The 22568-nt window shown below is 36.7% G+C and overlaps 2 protein-coding genes and 1 pseudogene across 2 annotated transcripts in view; 1 reads left to right on the top strand and 2 right to left on the bottom strand.

Annotated features, from left to right (window-relative positions):
- CRPPA (CDP-L-ribitol pyrophosphorylase A) overlaps positions 1 to 22568 on the bottom strand; it is a 227408-nt gene that overhangs the window by 71324 nt on the left and 133516 nt on the right. The window contains exon 9 of the mRNA XM_036246752.1: positions 17957 to 18088. Coding sequence (XP_036102645.1) covers positions 17957 to 18088 — 132 coding nt within the window. The remainder of the gene's footprint in view (positions 1 to 17956; positions 18089 to 22568) is intronic.
- LOC118619907 (ubiquitin-conjugating enzyme E2 variant 1-like) lies at positions 4942 to 5385 on the top strand. The gene is made up of 2 exons (XM_036246753.1): positions 4942 to 5111; positions 5238 to 5385. Exons 1-2 carry the CDS (start codon positions 4942 to 4944, stop codon positions 5383 to 5385), a joined length of 318 nt encoding a protein of 105 aa, XP_036102646.1.
- LOC118620277 lies at positions 15398 to 16099 on the bottom strand (annotated as a pseudogene).

Genomic DNA, 22568 nt, shown 5'->3' with positions numbered 1-22568 from the left:
GTTTGAGTTGTCACAAATTAATACAATTGTATATCCACCTTCCATCATCAGCCCTGTTGTCTTTTTCCACTGTTCTGATTTCTGTTACTATATTTGTTTTACTTGTTATAGGATTTCACATAAAAAAAAATTCATATAGTATGCACTCTTTCATAATTGGTTTCTAATGCCTAACATAATGTTTTTGAGAGTAAACCATGTTGTGTGTACCTGTAGATTTAGTTTTAACTTTTATGTTTAGGTTTCTGATCATCTTGAATTTATTTTTGCATTAAGTGAAACATGAAAGTTGAAGTTCAACGTTTTCTGAGAACTCTTTCCAGTTATTCTAGAACAATTTGTTGAAAAGATTTTTTTTTCTTATAAAATCACCTTAATGCCTTTGTAGAAATCAATTGACTATATATGTGTGGGTCTATTTCTAGATGCTCTATTTTGTTGAATTCCTCTATCTTTATTCCATCAATTCCACACAGTTGTTTTTTTTTAAGGACTTGGGCCCCCCCCACAAGCGGCGCCAGGGAGTGGGTCTTCCTCACAGTTTTGATTCTGTACCTTATAAATCTTTAAATCAGTTGGTGTGAATCAATTTTGTTATATTTTTAAAAAATAATTAAAGCTATTCTATACACTTTGCACTTCCATATAAATTTTTAAAAATCAGTTGTCACCGTCAAAAATAAATAACGTGGTATTTTGATTAGGATTGCAGTGAATTATAGCTCAGTTGGAAGCTCAGTTGTCATCTTGTCAGTCCCTGAAGTTGATATGTATGTGCATTTACTTAGGTGTTAATTTCCCTGGTATTTTATAGTTTTGAGTATAGAAATCATGATCATTTTCTAAATTTATATTACTAAAACTTTTATGTTTTATTATGCATAGTAAGTGATATTGTTTCTTTTTTACTTTATTTTCCAACATTTTACTGCTAGAATATGAAAATAATTTAAATTTTCTGTATTGACTTTGTATTTAAGGAAACTATATACTCCTCCAAATCTAGTTAACTATAGGACTTTTCATGATATACTTATCAAAAATGTATGAAATTAATATCCTATATAGCACAATCTAAAAAATGTTGCTTTACTTCTAAGATAAATTTAGCTCAATAAAAAACTCTACATTTGCCTAGCCGGTGTGGCTCAGTGGATTGAGCATCACCCCATAGACTGAGACAGCTGGTTCAATTCCTGGTCAGGGCACATGCCCAGGTGGCAGGCTCGGTAGGGGGCGTGCAGGAGGCAGCTAATGGATGTTTCTCACAAAGATGTGTCTATCTCTGTCTTCCTTCCTCCCTCTCTAAAAAAAAAAATCAAGCCCTGGCCAGTTTGGCTCAGCGGTTAGAGCGTCAGCCTGCGGTCCGGAGAGACCCGGGTTCGGTTCCCGCTAAGGGCACGTACTTCAGTTGCAGTTTGTCCCCGGCCCTGGTTGGTCGTGCGGGTGCAGCCACTCGATGTGTCCCTTCACGTCGATGTTTCTCTCTCTCTCTCCCTTCCTCTCTCTCCCTCCCACTCTATCTGTACAAAAAATGGAAAATATCCTCGGGTGAGGATAAAAAAAATAAAAAATAAAAAATAAAAAAAAAATCAATAAAAACATTTAAAAAGCACTGCTGCTAAAAAAGAAAGAAAGAAAGAAAGAAATTTACATTTATAATTAGTGATTTTCTCAAACTAAGTATCCCATCGATTAAAACTATATACTTTAGATAATAATTCCACTGTGTATTTTTTATTGAATGAGGTAACATTGGTTCACAAAACCATACAGTTTTCAAGTGTACAACTCAACAAAACATCAACTGCCCAATTCATCTTGCACCCATTGCCCAAAGCAAAGTCTCTTTCCATCCCCCTTTACCTATCCTTTGCCCACTTCTACCTACTCTTACCCTTCTTTTCCTCTGGCTATCCCCACACTGTTGTCTATGTCTATGTGTTTATTTATATATAGATAGATATGGATATAGATATAGATATAGATATATAGATATAGATATATAGATATATAGATATTTTTTTGCCTAGTCCCTTCATCTTCTTTCATCCAACCCACCAACCCTCCTCCCCTCTGACAGCTGTCAGTCTGTTCTATATATCTATGCCTCTATTCCTATTTTGTCAGTTTATTTTGTTCATTAGATCCCACATATAAGTGAGATTATATGCTATTTGTCTTTCTCTGATTAATTTCATTTAGCATAATAATCTCCAGGTTCATCCATGATGTCACAAAGGTAAGATTACCTTTTTTTAAAACAGCCAAGTAGAGTATTCCATTGTATAAATGTACAACAGCTTTTATCCTCTCATCTGCTAATGGGCACTTGGGCTGTTCCCAGATCTTGGTTATTGTAAATGATGCTGCAGTGGATAAAAGGGGTACATATATTCTCTCAGATTGGTGTTTCAGGTTTCCCAGAAGTGGGATCTCTGGGTGAAAAGGCAGTTCCTTTTTTAATTTTTTGAGGAACCTCCATACTGTTTTCCACAGTGGCTGCACCAACCCGCATTCCAACCAACAGTATGCAAGCTTTTCCTTTTCTCCACATCCTTGCCAAGATTCGTTGTTTATTGATTTATTGATGATAGCCATTCTGACAGGCATGAGGTTATATATAATATGGTTTTAATTTGCATTTCTCTGATCCTTAGTGAGTTTGGGTATCTTTTCATATGTCTATTGGCCATCTGTATGCCCTCTCTGTTGAAGTATCTATTCAGGTCCTTTGCCCATTTTTTAATTGGCTTGTTTGTCTTAGTGTTGAAACCAAAGCTATGCATTATGATAAACACTACAAATATATAAAAACTCTATTTTTGTTTTTCTGGAAAGGAAACAATATGGAAAAGCTGATAGGTATGTTACAACAGTAGTTCTCAACCTATTTCCTTCCACTGTAACAAAAATAAGGAATGATGTTCAAGGTATGAACTATCTTCTCCTTTCTCTGCCCAGGGAGCATGCTTGAATGAAAATGAGACTAATGAGTATCACTATTATTGTGACTGATTATTTTATTACAGTAAATCTTTTCCAAACTTTGGAACTATTATTAACAATTTATAATGTACAAGGCATTTCATAAGTGATTAAAAATAACTGTGATTGCCCGGGTGGTGTGGCTCAATGGTTGAGCATCAACCCATGCACTAAGAGATTATTGGTTTGACTCCTCATCAGGACACATGCCCAGGTTGTGGGATAAATCCCCAGTGGGGGGCATGCAGAAAGCGGCCAATCGATGTTCTCTCTCATTGATGTTTCTCTCTCTCTCTCCCTCCCCCTCTCTCTCTGTAAAATCAATAAAGAAAAAACAAACTATGATTGCCAATATTTCAAGTAGAGTTTGTCTAACTGTGCTTTAACATCCCCTAAAAATCTGATACTGTATAATTCCATAGGCAATTAATAAACAAGCACCCAAATTTAAACCATGTGGCCACAAATATTGAGTATCTTTATCTTATACACTTACTAAGATAGAAAAATGTCCTAAGTAATAAACTGTTATAATAAATGACCATTGACTGCTTAGATTAAACAACAAGTGTTTACTTCTCACAGTTCTCTAGGTTGGAAAGTCCAAGATCAAAATGTAGGCAGGCCTGGTGTTTGGTGTGAGCTTGCTTCCTGTTTTGCAGGTTGCTGTCTTCTAGTATCCTCACATAACAGGTTAAGGGCACTAATCCAATTTATAAGGGCTGCATCCTCATGACTTAATTATCTCCCGAAGGCTTCTCACCACCTAATACTATCAGAGTTGGGGTTAGGATTTTAACATATGGACTTAGTGTAGACATACATTCAGTCAATAACATACACAGATAATCTATTGTTTGGGTCTATCCGACATGTGTCCACCATGCTGTTGGGAATGGTGCCATAATTTTCTTTTGGGAATGCACCGAATCCTTACACTCATTCATGTACTCTGGGTAAGCTGACCTGGATCCAGAGGTGGGTATCTTAACTAGGCCTGGTGAACAGTATAAACATCCACACTGAACACAATTGAATCAGAAAATAAAGATATGTTTTACCAATAAGCTTTATGAGGGTGAGAAGCAGGACTTTGGTAAAAATACTGAGATAGAGACACTCTCATTCCACTGAGTTTACAAACTAATAAAATATAAACATTGAGCAGGAGAAGGTTATGTTTGATACTATTTAGAAAACTGCATGAGAACAAAGAAATGAGTTAATAACTATGCATGGTACCAAGGGGGTATTTGAAGTATCGAGGGTCAGTGGGGGGGACTCCATAATGTATATGATTGTCTACGCACTATGCTGTACACCTGAAGCTAAAACACAATATTAAATGCAATTGAAAATAAAATTTGAATAATATAAAATGTTAGATGAGAAAAAAAGTAAAGAAACAAGTTGTTGGTTATGGGCAGGGTGAAGAAGAGACAGACAAGAGAGAGAAAAAACCAACCACCCTTTAGCATGGGTTCAGCACAGCCTAAAGCCTTGGATTTTCAATTATGTTATTAAATCAACTTGTGGTGTGTTTCAGACATTTGCAATTAAAAATTCCCGACGAGTCAATCAATTCAAATTAATTCAACTGGTTTAAAAAGCCATCTTGCCTCTATCTCCCTCCAGTAAATTTAGTAAAAACTGACAAAAATGCTGCACTTTTAAAAGCTTTGAAATAATAATAAAATTTTCAGGAAGTATAATACTGAAATCTATATTCTAACATAAAGCTACATAAATATTTACACATATTTATTAATAGATATGTTCAGAAACCAAAAAATAATCACTATTTGTAAAATATTAAGGTAATTAGTGGAAAATTCTAAGATGAAATAAAAATGGACATGTCTATGTTATACAACAAACTATGGCAAGTGTATGTTTATTTCACAGGTCATTGAAAATTATCAATATAGGGCCTTCGAGCGACAGCGACGCAAGATGGCAGCCACCCTGGGCTCGGGAGTAAAAGTCCCTCGCAATTTTCGACTGTTGGAAGAACTCGAAGAAGGCCAGGAAGATGTAGGAGATGGCACAGTTAGCTGGGGTCTAGAAGATGATGAAGACATGACACTTACAAGATGGACAGGGATGATAACTGGGCCTCCAAGAACAATTTATGAAAACTGAATATACAGTCTTAAAATAGAATGTGGACCTAAATACCCAAAAGCACCCCCCTTTGTAAGATTTGTAACAAAAATGAATATGAATGGAGTTAATAGTTCTAATAGAATGGTGGACCCAAGAGCCATATCAGTGCTAGAAAAATGGCAGAATTCATATAGCATCAAAGTTGTCCTGCAGGAGCTTCGGCGCCTAATGGTGTCTAAAGAAAATATGGAACTTCCTCAGCCACCTGAAGGACAGTGTTACAGCAATTAATCCAAAAGAAAACCACAGGCCACCCCACCCCTCCCCCATTCGATTTAAGCAGTCTTCATTTTCCACAGTAGTAAATTTTCTAGATACGTCTTGTAGACCTCAAAGCACTGGAAAGGAAGCGCCCATTCAAAGGTAATTTATCTTAAGGTACTGTAAATGATACTAATTTTTTGTCCATTTGAAATACATAAGTTGTGCTATAACAAAAATAACAATTATCAATATAGTTAGCAAAGTTACAATTTTATAATTTTCAAACAATATACAGTCTACATTTCCCTTTTAAAAATAAATGTTTTAAGAAATTTGGTATTTTGGAGTAAAATCTTTACATTTCCCATCTAAACTATCATAAGCATTAGAAAAAATATGGAATTTAATATCCAAATAATATAAATCAATTAAAACTCTCACTGAGAAGGCTAGTACTCAGCAGTAATTTAGTCACGATACGTTAAGACAAACGGATACCTAATGAGACGATCACACAATTCTAAAATTTCCATTTCACATTTAAAGTTAAATTAAAGATCATGAGAGAAAAATTCCATTCTTTCCTAAATCTTGCTAAGGTCTGGGAATCTATAACAGTTGGTACAAATTTAGTCACTTCTGTAACTACACTGAAACTTTAAAAATCAGAGCTTGGTAAGTGTTTTGGATTTTACTGTTTTTCTCTACTGCACCTTTTAGTTGGTGCAGAAACGCACTGTCCACAGGGGCCTAGGGGAGCGAGCTCTCTGCTTCCTCCTTCCTGAAGCTCCCCAGGGAGCACTGGCTGAGAAGCTCCGCAGTCGGGGTACAGGCTTCCACAGACCCAGCCACACTGGCAGCAGATGGCAAAATAACTATTTCCTACTACTTATTTTCATGAATTTACCACAAGGGTTACATCTGCTAGCCCCTGGGATACACATATCTGTGAAAATAAAATCCAAAATCCAAAAGTCAACACATTTTAACACCTGATGAATCTGATCTGATCGCCTTCCTTCAGTGAAACCTGTCTCGCTGAGGGCAAAGGTCAGATCTCAGCCATCAAGTGACTGCTTCCCGATGCCTGGCAAAGGGCCAAAAGAACAAACCGAAACCTGTGTCTTTCCAAGGCCTTAAGCCAATCAGCAAAAATTCTAGGAAAGATCAGAAACACTCAATTGTGATTTACTTGAGAAAGTACATTTGGGAAGAAAATCTGAGTTCTGAAGACGTTGCCAGCAAAGCCTTTTGTTCTTTTAGTTTATGGGGGGGAGGGGGTCGGAAAAAAAGGAAATCACAAAATAGAAGACACAACTCGAGAAAATACAAATAAGGCTTTCTGAAATCATAGTGGCTGGTTCATTTACTGAAAATTATTCAGCTCCTCCCCAGCTGTGTTTATCTAGTTCTTCAACTGGTAGTTTTTAGGCTGAAAGCAGTGTCTTCATTATTGAATTGCTATCAGGGCTCAGAGATGTGTCACTGCATGTTTCAATCTTTGCTCTATGATTAGCATATTTTGAGAAAATTATACAGCATCTTCATCGAAAAAAGTAGATCATGCCTATTCTCTTCATGAGCTAGAACTGAGAATTCAGTAACTGAATTTTTTGCATCTTCTTATCTAGGTTTTCAGCCTGTTTCTTCTCATGAGGGTCAGAAAAGCAATCTGTGTGAATGCTGGGCTTTCTTCAATTAAAAAGACAAAGAGAGACCACCCTCCCTGAAGAGCCTAAATCCTTTAATTGCATCCAAACATCTTAAATATGAAGTCAGAAGTTTAATAGGGTTAAAAGGATTAAGATGATGAAGAATATGGCACAATCCTGTTACACTCTAGTATACATATTTAGCAAAAATTATTATTCCTATTAAAAATTCAAAACTAAATAGATAGAATCAGACACAAAGACATCTACCTGGTGGACAAGCAGGAAATGACCTGACCTTCACTAGAAAGAAATTAGAAATATAAAGTATAATACAGATGCATTAGATTATTATAAATGCATATAGCCGTACATTAAAAAATAATTATATATGCTTGGCATATGGTAGTTGGTACCTTTTCTCAGCAGCATATCCTCAAAACACTGTTTTTTTCATCTTACTTTAGGTAAAAACAGCGCATAAGTTTGGCTCAAACCTACAAACTGAGTGTAAGGACATAGCAGTAAGTGACATATAGATTAGTTTAATGGTTCCCATTTTAATGCACTTCACATTACGCTCATTTTAGCTTGAAAGTCTATAAACAAAAATTAAACTTCCCTTCTTTCAGTACGCCCACCAAAAAATCTTTGTGGCAAACCATTTTTTAAAAAGTAAATAAAGCATATCCTATGGTAAATAATTTCTTGTGTTCTTGAAACACCTTTCAAAAAAATCTGTCCATGGAGAAGATCTGCAGCCTAGTTATAAAATTTATTATGATTTAGGAGCAAAGAGGCCATGCATACAGGTTGAGAATCACATTTTTTTAAAGGAAATAGAGTAAAAATGAAAAAGGTTAAAATATGTAAGTTAAGGTGAAAAATGTGGTAAATTATACATGGTACTCTTTAAACACTATTTCCTTATAGTCTTCCTGACACCGGATTTCAGCATAATATGTTGATTAAAAATATACAAAATATAAACAATGACCAGCGCATAATAATAATCATGAATAGTGTCTTTGTGAAACATCTGTGTGTTTTCTGTCCATTAAAATCCAGACTCTAAAAGAGTTACTGTAGATATGTTTGTTATTAAACCAATTCATTTCCTAACAGCATTAGTATATAATTGCCATTATGCATTCAGTAAGAGGAAGTTGAAGCTTAATTAAAATATATTTCTTTACCAACTGTCAAAAGTGAGTAATGAGATGAATTGAAACTAATAAACCTCACCATTTTCCAAACACAAATCTATATGCCAAACATTACTCATATCTCCCTTATTCTCAGAGGAGACCATCCCTCTGTATTTCCATTGTGATCATAATCAGAAATGCTGATAGAATTTCAGTGACAATAAACACATGTTCTAATTTGACAAACAATTATCTTTTCTAAATATTGATGCTTTGGAGCAGAAAATAAGAAATTTACATACAACCAACCCTCATTTCTGGAAAACAGTCCTTAGTCCATGAGTTTGAAAATGTTATCCTTAGAGGGGTCAATGGGGGGAAAAGGGGAAGGACATCTATAATACTTTCAATAATAAAGATGAATTTTTAAAAATTAAAGCACATAAATTACATGGAACACCTAGCAGTCAATAGGCCACGAATATTTCAAAGTATTCAGACTTATTGCCATTGACATAGGTTGTCAAATCTTAAAAGTTATTTTGGCTTCCCATTTCTCCCAACTAGTTTCACCTTCTCGCCCTGCTTAAGGTTTTCTAGTCTCTCGCATGCACATTACGTTCTCTGCTTGACTCTGCTAAACACTGCAATTTTCGTTCTTTGTACAGCTGCTTCTGCAGTTTGGATAATTAGTGTCCATAAAATAAAAATAAACAGTAAAGTTATCTCCCTCTCTCTAATGTTATTTAAGGAAAGTCTGCATAAAATTGCTGTGAGCAGGATATATACAACCCTTTATTTCAAAGGGCTGAAATCATGCCATATACATTAAAAAACTCTCAATTTCCAGGGATTAATTATTCAATTTGTTTTTCCAGCTTATTTGTCATGCTTATTTTTTCCAATTTTATTAGTCAAAATCTCAGAAATTAAATTAAATCCGATTTTCAGCTTTTTAATGTCATTGATGATACAGCAGGAGTTTTACTGGGGGGACAGTATTACTTGTCATGAAGTTTCTCAGTATTTTCTACAAGTGCACAAACATGTCTTCCCTGATTATCAACAGGATTCCAATGATCAGATTCATTGCCTTCATTTTATCTCTAATTCTCTTTACTACTACTGTAACTCTGTTTCTTTTTTTTTTCCTTCTATTTTTTGTTTAGATAGAGTGGGAGGGAGAGAGAGGAAAAGAGAGAGAGAGAGAAACATTGATGTGAAAGGGACACATCGAGCGCCTGCCTCCCGCACGACCCCACCAGGGCCGGGGACAAACTGCAACCAAGATACATGCCCTTAGCAGGAACCAAACCTGGGTCTCTCTGGACCACAGGTCGATGCTCTAACCACTGAGCCAAATCAGCCAGGGCACCACAACTCTGTTTCTTGGAAACTCTTTCCCAAGTCTCTGAGAAAACATTTCTGGGTTATATGCTCTTAATGTAATGGGTCACAACTTTCTCAAATGCAACACCACCGTGTTATAGCAATGATTTTGTAACAGTAGCTTCACTGACCTAAATTGAAATAATATAGCCTATCTATAAATATGCCCCAATGCATCTGATATGTATCTGACCTGAATCAATCTCTTTAAGAACTGTACAGATAACATAAAAATAAGTTTCTATGTCTGTGGCTCTCCACCTCCCTGCTAAACCTGTTCCAACTGTTACTACTCTATTACTCTGTCAAGAGAAAAAATACATGTATGTGTGTACATGTGTATATGTATGTGCACATATGTAATCATATACATTATATATATATGGAATGTGTGTATATGGTTTATTTTATATTTAAACATTTCTAGCCCTATTTTGGTTATAAACCCGTTAATTTGCATGAAGTGGGTACAAATAAATATAATTCTTAGTCTGCAATATTAGCACTCTAGTATGATTGTGGTAGGCAGCATCTAACATGGCTCCCAGTGATCACCACCTCCTGGTATCCATGCCGATGTAAACACCTCCCTTGAGTGTGGGTGGAATCTAGTAATCTGCTTCAGATGAACAGAACACAATAGAGGTGGTGGGGTGTTACTTGGTCACTGTTACAGAAGACTGTGATCTCCATCTTAGTCTCTCTCTAGTTGGCACTGACATTGTGAGATGCTCAATAGACAGACGCCCCCCTCCCCCCCCCATGGCAAGGGTTATAGGCAGGTCTCCATCTATGAGCTTGTGGAGAACTGAGGCCTCCTGAAACAGCCCAGAGGAACTAAATCCTTGCAATCCATCTAAGTGAGCTAAGGACGTACATCGTTCCCAGTGGAGCCTGACAAAGACTATAACCTTGAGAAGTGCCCAGAGCCAGAGATTTCACAGAGAATGGGAGATAATAAATGCTGTTTTAGCCACTAAGTTTTAGGATAATTTGTTATGCAATAGCTAATTAATACATTGTTCAAAGGAATAAGTTCAATAAGAAATGTCCTTGGTCATTTTCATTCATAAAAGCTGATTTATTAATTTAAAAAAATAAGGAGAGATCTATAGCAGAGGTTTGTATCTAATATTCCATTTCATTTAGATATGTCTAAGTACAATAGCTGACTGCCACTCTCTAATGAGTCTTTCAAGTAAGCTAATCAAACTCCATAAAGACAGTTTTGTTTCTCAAACTTACTCAATTTTGAAGAGACATTATGTTTTATGACCTTCACATTTTCCCAAAGAATGGCTAAGTCTAAACAATAAAAGCCAAAACAACATTGAAAGTGAAAATATTTAGTCTCATAAACATTCCCACATCAAAAGAACCTGATTACTCCGAACAGGGCATCAGGGGTTTCTGTAAACACACTTGGTGCTGCATGTGTGCTATGCGTGTCCTGTGAGTCAGTGCAATGGAAACTACTGTGTGTTGAGTAAATAACTCCCGGTTAAATTCCAAGCAATTGCTCATTGTAGGAAATAGAGTTTCAAGTCCAGCTTCCCCCAAAATTATCACTTTTTTTAAAATCTGTGTTTTGTACTTGACAACATATGCCTATTTGTTCTCCAAAGGATCACACATACTTGAAGGATAACTCATGTCTAGAAGACACAAAGCTAAGGAAATGCATCTAAGAGGGAAAGATGGTGTAAGTTTACCTTATAAATGCAGGTCTTTTGGCACAAAGTTATTCTAGAGTAGTGAGACCTGTTCATATATTTGTTTTTTCCTTTTTTTAATTTTTCTTTATCCATTTCAGAGAGAGGGAGAGAGATACAAACATCAATGAGAGAGAACATAGATTGGCTGCCTCCTGCATGCTCCCCACTGGAGACCGGGCCCACAACCTCAGCATGTGTCCTGACCAGGAATCGAACTGGCGACCTCTTGGTGCACAGACTGATGCTCAACCACTGAGCCACACCAGCCTGGGCAATTATTATTATTTTTTAATTACAGGCCGGCTTTGGCAACATTGTTCCCTTTTGGTATGCCTTCTGGTACTAAAGTTGTAGGAACAGAAGATAAAGTGGCGTTCGGGGCAGGAAGAGGGGAATGGAGCTCCCCTGGTTTATCTCCTGAGCTCTTCAGGGCTCGGTTTCTGCAGCTCTGCTGACTAGTGCAGTCCTTCTCAATAGCCTCATCTTGTGAAAATACTCATGAAACCCAACACTGTGTTCAAAAGTACTGTTTCCCGCTATATGAAACCCAGTGGAAAGACCATTCAAAGGAGAAGAGAGGAGAAAGAGAAAAGGGATAGACTAAAGGTGCACACCCCCTGCCATGCTAATGTTTCAGCTCTTTAACCTTTCTCTGATGGACACAGGTTTCCTATCGTGGACTGACCGTCTGTGTCTCCCCAAAGTCCATGTGTTGAAATCCTAACCACAAATGTGATGATAGAAAGTGAGGCGCAGGGCTGGTGAGTAGGTCAAGAAAGTAGAGCCTCGCAAATAGGATTAGTGTTCTCATTAAGAGAGCCCTCTGCCAGGCCCCCCCCTCCCCTGCCCTGTGTGGATAAGATGAGACGGCCATCTGCAACCAGGAAGACCGTCGTCACCAAACCGCGACCACGCTGGTACCCTGCTCTCAGACTGCCAGCTCCCAGAACTCCGAGAATAGGCGTCAGTTGTCTACAAGCCACCCAGTGCCTGGGGTTCTGTTACAGCCGCAGAACAGACTAAGATATCCCCTGTTGTCTTCCACTTTACGGTGTCTGGGGAAAAAAACAACAGTTCCCTCTCTGAACTGTAATGAAATGAATGAACTATAATGAACGATTGCAAAATTTATCAATAAAATACAGGCAGTGACACGACAGTAAGTTTTGCAATCCCATAGGAAGAGAAAACCCGGGCTCAGTCCTGGAAGTTTCCGGTCAGAGCGACACAGTGCCACCTGGCACAGGCTGCACACCCCCGTCCTCACCTTCACATCCAACAGAGACTTGATATCGTTCTGACTTCTGCATTTTACAAATGAAAAAATGTGAGGGCTAGAAAACGTACATCACTTTATCAAGGTCATATAGCTAGTTGTTTTTCTTTTTTTCTTTTTTTTTTTTCAATTAAACGGGAAGATACTGATTCAGTGCAAGAAATAATAAGTTATAATAGTTTGGGGAAACTCTTTAACCATGAACCTGTGTGCTTCTATCTCTAAAGCCCTGAGTAAGTAAAATGCACAGGTTCAATAGAAAACTGCTACATGACTTTATAAATTTTATTATAAAAGTTCATGTACAAACTTGTATTTCAAAATGTATACTTGAAAATACTTGCATGATAAAGCAAAGTCATCATTGCCTGGCCAATGTGGCTCAGTGGTGGAGCGTTGACCCATGCACCCACAGGCTGCTGGTTCGATTCTCGGTCAGGGCACATGCCCAGGTTGTGGGCCAAATCCCCAGTGGGGGGCAGGCAGGAGGTGGCCAATCGATGTTCTCTCTCATCTATGTTTCTATCTCTCTCTCTCTCTTCCTTCCTCTCTCCATAAAATCAATAAAGAAAAAAAAATTTTTTTAAAATAAAAGTCATCATAAAAATATTTTAGACCTCAATTAAATTAATACTGCAATAAATTAATAAGGTATTGGCTTAAATAGTTCATTCCAGAAATACTTTCTACAAGTTCACTGCTATATAATTAGATATAGATTTTCAAATAATTAGAACATGTTCCCCAAACACATAATTTTATATCTTAGTCCTCAATGATGACTTGTATAACAAAGCTAGAATAACAGGATGAATGAAGAGTAATATTTTATGCTTAGAATCATTTAAAATTATACTCAAAAGGGGACTAAGCTCCTATATATGGATTAAACTATAAAATCTGGTTCTAATATTACTCATAGTTGTGTCTGTATGGTTATTTTAGAAAGAAAGATAGGACCTGATTTAAATTCATTAAACAAGTTGCGAAGGTAAACTTTATGCTGCATTTCTTGTCTAGAGCATAAATTTCAAATCTTTTCATATTTATCAACAATTTGAGGACCTGAGCACTGGATGACATATACTATATGTAGTTGGTCAGGCCAGTCACCTGATCCTTAAGTCTAAGTTTGAGATACTCACGAAGAACTTATTTTAAATTATTAATTTTTGAGGTTACTAGAATACTTTAAAGTCAACTGTGGGGGGGGGGGGATTTTAATTAGTGCTTTACTACATTGATGACACTAAGGATCTAGCATATTCAAAAATTTCACAAATAATGTCTCTATGATTAGACAAAATGCATATATATATGTACATATGAAGCATATCTAGAGGTAAGTAAAACATCTGTTAAAGTTTCTTGTATCAGTAAAGAAAATACAAGGAAACTGAGTTTAAATAGTATAAAATCAGATGAGTTTGCCAGTTATTGAGTTATCAAAAAGTCATCATTAATTGGTCACAAACAGCATTGAAGAACATTTATCAATACTAAAAAGAAAAAAATAGGATATCAATCCTTAGCCTTTCCCAAATCATCAGTTTTTCCTAAAGGTGTTTACAAAATATAGACAATACCCAATTTGTAAATTCTATGAAGAAAGAAACTATAGCTAACTAGTCATATGCTATATTTTACATCAAAAAAGATAATAAAAGACTGAAATACTGGAAAAGAAACCAAGTTTAAATTTACCAAACACAGAAAGTCTTATACATGTGTGTAAAAGAATTCTACACAAACACAAATAGAAGCTTAACAGCTTCATGTGTTTAAAAAAGAAATGTCTTACATAATTCTATTTAACTATAAACATCAAATATATCAACACTGTGAAGGTACAGCCAAAAAATCAAGATCATCTACATTACCAGAAATATCACATCATAACAAGGCAGGTCTTCTTTAAGCCAGAAAGACCATATGTATAGCACAGATATTAAAGTCAATTCACTATATTCTCTCTTCCAAGAAGGGACTATCAATAAACTGAAAACCTATCCAAAGAAGAAACACTTGATGTTATGTCTTATGCAAAATGAGATAAAATCTAGTAACACTTTACTGATCAGAGACTGAAAAGAATACACAATAACTATCTATGTAAACAAAAGGCTATCACAGAGATGAATTGGATTTAGAGAAATGTCCACTGTAGGAACACTACAAAAAGTTGTGTCTCACAACACCATGGAAAGCAGAAACCAACACTCTTTTCACTAAACAGTGAACAAAAGATTCGCCTGACATATTTTCATGCCCGCAGTGTTAACAAAATGCTTGTTAAGTAGGCAGTCGGTACTAGAGATACTGATTTAACTAAATGAAAAAATTAGCACTGAAATATAAAAAGAGTGTGTCCCGAGGTAGTGGTTTCTTTACTTGAAGCATATTTATGAGACGTGTTTTCCAAAGTTTGTTTTTACATTAGTCCAATGAATTATCTATAGTTAAAGGGTTACAGAAGAAAACAGAAAATGGCACACCCCTTGCCCCAGTTTGGATATATGAAATGCTCATTAGTATGTAAAGGATTTGTGAGAAGGCTTTCATTAAAGAAGTCTGTTTATTCCTTGATGTTTCTCCACTTCTTTAACCATAGTCTCTTTTTAATGGCATATCTGTTGAACATCACAGGGTCTTTGGTAAATACAATTTAAAGTGCAATTATGCACTGGACAGTTTGCTGGGCTACAAGAGTCAACTCATACCTGTGTTTCCAAGGACAAACATATTTTAAACATTCTCACATATATGAAACATCTTCACTACTGTATTTTTAAGAAGCGACAAGCTGCACCTGAGCATGCTCTCTTTGCTTCCTTAAATGATGAGGGGTATATGTATTTTTTAATAGTAGCAGTAAGAGTTATTAAGCTGCGCGTTGTACACCCACCGGGGCTTGCCCACCGTGCTCTTGGTGTATAAAGCCTAAGGTTCTGCCAGTTCTTTTTTAGCAAGGACACCAGGAAATTGACAGCTACGAGGATGTTGTATACAAACTCATCATCTGTCATCTTCACATGGCCAACAGCCACTGCCAGACACAGCACCTTCATCTAGAACTCGTTTGTGGACTTTGCTTCATCAACTCTGGCTACCATGTGAGTCATCAAGGAAGGGAACTTGCTGGCTTTATTCAGACCTGGGCCTAGGATTCAAGGGATCTGCCTGATGTGAGACTCTGAAGCCAAAAGGCATCCTACTTCTTGGCCAGCTTCTGGACTACCTTATGATTGTTGAGTTTCCCAGCGCCTGGATGTCCACGTGAGGGATACCACGGCCTTGGCCTCATCACAGTGCTGCTGGTCCCCCAGAACTCACACACACACACGGAGAACTTGGGGCGGGGAGTGGAATTAAGCCTGATGGTGCCTGAGAAGGACTTGTCCTTCTGAGAGTCATAGTTCTTTAAGCTGATCTGTAACTCCACTGTCTCCAAAACCTTCCAGCGTTCAGGTGCAGAACTCCACGCACCACCTCCTGCAGGGTGTCACAGGAGACTTAGCTGCTCTGGGTCCTCACACCACAAAAGCGGAAGAGAGAAAGCATAGCTGGAAGGCCTTGCAGGGTCTTCTTCCCACTTTTGGAAGCTAGTAGAGAGCTGCTGGCTTAGCAGGTCCAACTTTGTTCAAAACAACAAAGGTCAGATACCAAGCAGTAGAGAGCAAAGGTCCCTCCTTTCCAACTAGGAGACCTTTCCACAGGGAGCCTCGCAGGCAGAGTCACATATACTCTGTAAATGTGTGGAACATACCAGGGATGGGAAAATGAATAGTTTTCTGGTAAATATAAACTTGACAAGGGATATTGGGTTTAGCGAATAAAAACACAAGATGTCCAGTTAGATTTAAATTTCAGAGTAACAATGAAGAATTTCTAGTGAAAGTATGTTCCATGTAATATTTGGTATATACTTATACTAAAATTATGGTTTATCTGAAATTCAAATTTAACCAGGAGTGCTATATTTCATCTGGCAACCATATTTGCCATGGGCATGTCAGCTACAGTGCATCCCGGCCCTTTGTGCTTAGCCTAAATCATAGGACGAAGAGCGTTCCAGGGATTGTGTGTGCTCTACCATTTCTCAGCTTCAGAGATTGTCCTCAGTGAACTCTATTTTATGTCTGCATAGTGCAGCATTAGTGTGCGTCTATGATTATTGCATGGCACAAGAGAAAGAACTGATTTATTTTTCCCACCATGAGAATTGAGGAAACATTCCTGAACTCTGCCAGTTACATGTCCCTGGGCAAGTTCATGCATCTCTACAGACTTTGGTTGTCCTGACACCAGTAGTCCCTACAGCACTAACAGTTTACGATTCCATGATCCTAAGTAAACTAAACTTCGCCTTGTTCTTGATGACTAACCGTAGGTCATGCTTTCATGTTCTGGATGAGAAAACCACCTCAAAAGTTAAAGAAAACCAAAGAACTGGCTATAAGATAATCCTTATATTTAATTAAACATTTGTTTCCAAAAAAATGTTACCTTCAGGCTAAAAAGGCACCTTAAATATTTCAGCCACAATAGCTGCTATTCATCAGCCATCTAACTCTGAATACCTGTCATATCCTGGACAGTCAGTACAAAATAATTTTTATTCTAAACCATTAAAAAAGCAGTTGACTATTTCATTTCTTTGACTCCTGTGTGGTATCTCTAAGAAACTATGAAGCATTCTGCAAATTCCATGAAAAGTATCTATGTATAAAAGGCAAATCCACCTTCTCTAACAGATTCTCCAAATATTTGATTTATATAACATTTCTCTGCACAAAGAATGTATAATGCTAATTCCTTTTACCTTCAGCTTAACTAACTCATTGCTATTAAAAGACAGTTGACAAAGATGAGTTTTCTCTAATTAAATAACATGTCCTCTTGTAATCTGAATGTCAAGCACTGCTTTCAAGTGATTAAAAACTTGTTCACCAACATCTTTATCATAACATAAAAGAATAAGCGATTCAAAATTACACAATTGGCTAAGAGTTGTGACATTAGGGTTTCCAGTTAAATACAAAAGTCCAGTTAAATTTGGATTTCAAATTTCAAATTCCAAATTTGCAACATATTTAAAATTATTTATTATTTGAAATTCAAATTTAATTGGGCATTGTTTGGGTTTTTTGTTTGTTTACTTTTTGGCAATTCTATGTGGGCTACCAACCATGACATATTTGCCAATTTTCATCTTTTTTTTCCCTAGTCAAAACACTTGTTTTGATTTTGATTTTTCCCCTCAAGAGGTTCTATCTACTGCAGAACATAAATAGATAAGTAATTTTCCAGCCTATTTTTTTCTTATTAATGTCTCTTTGCTTTGAACAAAATAGGATTTCCAGTATTAAATCTACAGTTTACAGAACATATATCTGAAGAGAACAATATTTTACCTACCTGTGGGTAATATATGAGAAGGCCACATAGTAAAATATTTCTTTCTTTCACTTCCTTTGCTAGTTCCCTAATCTGCATTAGGTTTTCCATTTTCCGATCAAAAGGTACTGATTTATAATCAAGAAAATGCACCTGCAAAATAATATAAAAGTTAACAATTAGAATACCATTTCTTCACTTTTCTTTGAACATGTAACATTAAAGAAACTAAAATTATAATATTACAATTAATTTCATCAATGTGTGTTAATTTCTAGTTAAGCATTCCAATTCATAAGTATTTAATATGATCAATGAATCATCCTTTATAATGAATATAGACACAATAAACACTCATGAAGAATACAATGAAGAAAAACATAAAGTGCTAATATTCTGGTTCAACTTGTGACAGAGTCAAATGTATAAAAAATATGATTTTACCAATTCATTCAACTTAAATCATAATGTGTAATTTGAAGCTAGGCCAGAAGTAAACATATGTAAATACATATTATATTAGCAATATCAATACAATCCAAGCATGCTCAATAATTAAATATATGAAGTGTTTAGAAGAGTCCAATTCAAAGTAATCAGTTTTCTAACAAATAATAATCTATTTCTTAAAGTAAATCTAAAAGAATCTTATACAGAATTATCTTAGCAGTGTTAAAATACTGTTTTTCTTGAAATTATTCAAACAACCATTTTTTAAACATATTTTTACTTAAATTTTAAGGATTCAAGGTGATCTTTCCTCATTTCTCCAAATTATTGAGGTTTTATGGTACTTTTTTTCTTTGATGTAATATAGAAGACATAGAACCTTAAAATAAATAATTTAAAATGCACACATAGAATGTACATTCAGAAATATACAATGTATTCTTCCACAATACCAAATTTTAAAAATTCTCAAGGATTGCAATTCGTTCAATGATATATATTAACTACAGAAATTTTAAAATGTACTCCACTCTGATATTTTTCTACTAACCCCTCTCTTCTTCTCAGCTCATGTATATGAATATACGCTGTATTAGGGGAAAAAGCACCCCAATGGGGGGCATGCAGGAAGCGGCCAATCGATGTTCTCTCTCATTGATGTTTCTATCTCTCCCTCTCTCTCGCTAAATAATCAATAAAGAAAAAAAGTTTTAAGAGAAATAATTAAATAAATAAAACATCCTATCATGTTCTTTCTGTAACACGAGGGAATAAATTTTGTTTTTACCAATCACATTGCATTTTGCTCTTCAGTGAAAAAAATCACTCATATAACATTCATTTTTAAAGAGAATTATGTGATGATGTGCAATGTGTGTTAATTGAGTAGATATTAAATAATTATTTCTTGGAATTTTTCATTAAATATAGTTAAGGACACACACATATAGCTGTTTTCTCCTGAAATCTAAGGTGACAATAAAGACTTTTTTCCTTAAAAGTGCTTAAACCATAAAGAGACCAAAAGACTAGACAAAGAAGTAAAGCAGAAAAAGAAAGGAAGATGAAAAGAAGAAAAATCAGTTTTCAGGTTTTCCTATCTACTGAGCAGCTAGAAGAAAAGATCATGTGATCCTGTGATCTTGGGCTCACCTTCTCCTAGCTGTTACCCTGAAAACTTAAAATAGTGAAATTACAGCTTTTTTTCTCTTTCTTTTAAACCAGGCAGCATTGCTTATGGTAAAAGTAACTCCTGACTAGTGAACTACAGCCAGGCTGGAAGAAATGTGAATGAACAATAAATATTAGACCTGCCTTCTGTGTAATTTAAGGTGTAACCAGGTGTTCCCCTCCCTGGGACCTGGAAGCTAGTGACTATTAGCTTATGCAAAGGATGTTCATTTCTATTTGTAGATTGTGCCTTCAAAAAGGATGGTTCCCACATCATCTTCTATGGTCCCTTTCCCTCACCCTTGAGAAGCCAAGGTGGGGGTAGACGTTGCAACAAAATAAAACAAAGCAGTCCCTGTACTAACATGAGCTGAAATTAAGAGATAAAGCTGAAGAGTCATGTCTATCTGTATCCTGCCCTTTTTTTCCTGCCCTGTAGTCTTTTACAAAGTTGGGCAAACTAGCACCACAAAGACTTCTTCTAGTCTTTGAAATTTGAAATATCTCACTGAACCTAAGATTGCCATTGGTGGGCTTGCTAACCAAAAGCAGACTAATTCCCCAGACTCAAAGCAATTTTGGAAATTGTAGTCAGTGTATGGATCTGAAGCTGGGGTCTGGCTGCAGGTAAGAATCTCTCCTGAGCCTTAGCCAGATCACTACACAGCTCATACCAGCTGGATGGGGATCAGCACTGCCATTTGCAGACTTGAATTCTTTCTTTTTTTGAATGTTTTTATTGATTTTTAAGAAAGAGAGGAAGGGAGAAAGAAACATCGATGTAAGAGGGAAACCGTCTGCCTTCTGCACGCCCCCTACTGGGGATGGAGCCCGAAACCTGGGCATGTGCCCTGATGGGGAATCGAACTGAGACTTCTCAGTCCATGGGACCACACTCAAGCCACTGAGCCACACAGGCCGGGCAGCAGAGGACTTGGATTCTTTTAACCATGTAATCACTTGTACTACTTAGTGGTCATGGAACAGCAGGGGACACAATGCCCAACATACTGTACGTGGACGGAAAGCCCAGGTGTTTTGCGATGCACAATCAGGGTGACTTTACTGGCAGCCTGGACAGGTAGGCATTTCTGGTTAAACAGAATACAGTCGTCCCTTGTTTATCGTGGTGAATCCATTCCAGACTCTAGCGGTTGCACCTAGCCTTGAAGGATGCCTGGGGTGCTCAAATACATAGGCCTACAGTCCATACATACAGTAATTTTAATTGTAATACAGGGGTGTATAATGGACTCAGACAACCGAGCGCGCGCTGTACCATTTTCACCGTCTCGATCAACGTTTTAATGAATATATTTGAAAAAACTGCGACAGAGTGAAGCCGCGAAAGTGGAAGCCCGAGGTGGCGAGGGGTGACAGTAGAAGTTTTCCTGACACACTTTGAGTCCTGAAAAACCTCGCACTAAAATAAGGGGGGTGGGGAGAGGGTTCATGGAAAAAATAGCACAGGTACTGTATAGTAAAAACAGAACTACTCTAATTTGTAATTATAGCCTTAACAGAGATTTAAAATGCACAGAAAGAAGAGTGAAAACAATGGTTGCACAGTAAAGGGCGAAGGAGTGATGGACACTAATGCCACAAAACGGGGACGGAGCTCCTCGCAGCCTCGCTGCCCTTGACATTGGCCCAGGAGGAAGTGCCACCTGCCCCGAGCCGGGCACCTTGCTGGGAAGCCCGCGCGGCCGCAGGCGCTCACTTTTAATTTTTCTAAGAGTGTCCTGACAGCCTGAAACTATTTTTTAATGTAAGATGATGACATTAACTATTAATTTTAGAAGTAAATGATAACTTTGGGAGCATAAAAATGGTAGAACTAAAACTCTAGACAAGAATGAATGATATTTGAAGGAGAATGCTCAATGGATAATTAAAGTGTGCTGAATCTGCGTTTTGCTTTGGAGAACAGAAATTAGAAACTTTACAAATTAGAACTAATTATGCATATTTCTAAAGTAATGGTATATATAATGGTATATAAGCTACATAGAATGATATTTTATAGTTTCCGAATTTGCAGATGGAGAAAGGATTGTTATGTTGCCTATCAGTGCAGCAATGCATAACAGGAGCATAGCAAACAAACAAACAAACAAACAAACAAAACGATTGGCCTGCCCTGGCATATTTGGCTCAGCCATTAAGAGTGCTGGCCTGTGGACCAAAGAGTTGAAGGTTCAATTCCCAGTCAAGGGCACATACGTGGGTTGCAGGTTCGATCCCCAGCCTGCTCCGAGTCATGTGGGAGGCAATCAATTGATGTGTCTCTCACACGATGTTTCTCTCTCTCTCTCTCTCTCTCTCTCTCTCTCTCTCCCTCCCTCTCTCCCTCCCTCCCTCCCTTTATTTCTCTCCCTCTGCCTGTCCTTCCCTCCCTTCCCTTCCATCTAAAAACCAATGGAAAAACTAACCTTGGGTGAGGATTGACAAAAAAAAGGAAAGGAAACACACACACACAATTGGCCAACCGTAACAACATAATAAAATAAGCTTGTAGAAAGAATCCCAAATATAAAACTAATAAAATAAATGTAATATATTTAACTCTTTCATAAGTAACAGATTTATCAAACTGGATTTTTAAGAAAAATCTAACATGCACAAGTTATAAGATAAATATCTATAGAGAACTGTCCTGAAAATTACAAAATAAAAAGATCAAAAAAACATTCTATATACTACAAAAATTAAAGTTTGTAGCAATATAATGACAAATAGAATTTAAAACAAAAACCATTAATATAGATAAAAAGGAATAGTACCTAATAAAAAATAATAACCATACTCTTATTATTAAGAACATGGATGTGTATGTACACAACAAAAAAATTGACAGAAGAACACAATTTCCAAATCCATAAACATAAACAAAGAAGGATGTTTTGCTGCAGTTCTCTTAGAAACTAATATATCAATCAAATGAAAAACGCATGGGTCAAAGGCTTCTGTTGCCAGGGCGGCACGTGGATTGAGGGTTTTAACCTTTCCTTCC

Source organism: Molossus molossus, unplaced genomic scaffold (assembly GCF_014108415.1).
Source record: "Molossus molossus isolate mMolMol1 unplaced genomic scaffold, mMolMol1.p scaffold_m16_p_7, whole genome shotgun sequence".
NCBI classification, from domain to species: domain Eukaryota; kingdom Metazoa; phylum Chordata; class Mammalia; order Chiroptera; family Molossidae; genus Molossus; species Molossus molossus.
This window is presented reverse-complemented; position numbering and strand designations above follow the sequence as displayed.

What these genes read in the sequence shown, in the direction of transcription:
- LOC118619907 (XM_036246753.1), top strand. Translation starts at nt 4,942, where the DNA reads ATGGCAGCCACCCTGGGCTCGGGAGTAAAAGTCCCTCGCAATTTTCGA. An exon ending in ATGATAACTGGGCCTCCAAG is followed by an intron (nt 5,112 to 5,237) that starts AACAATTTATGA and finishes TTCTAATAGAAT; the next exon opens with GGTGGACCCAAGAGCCATAT.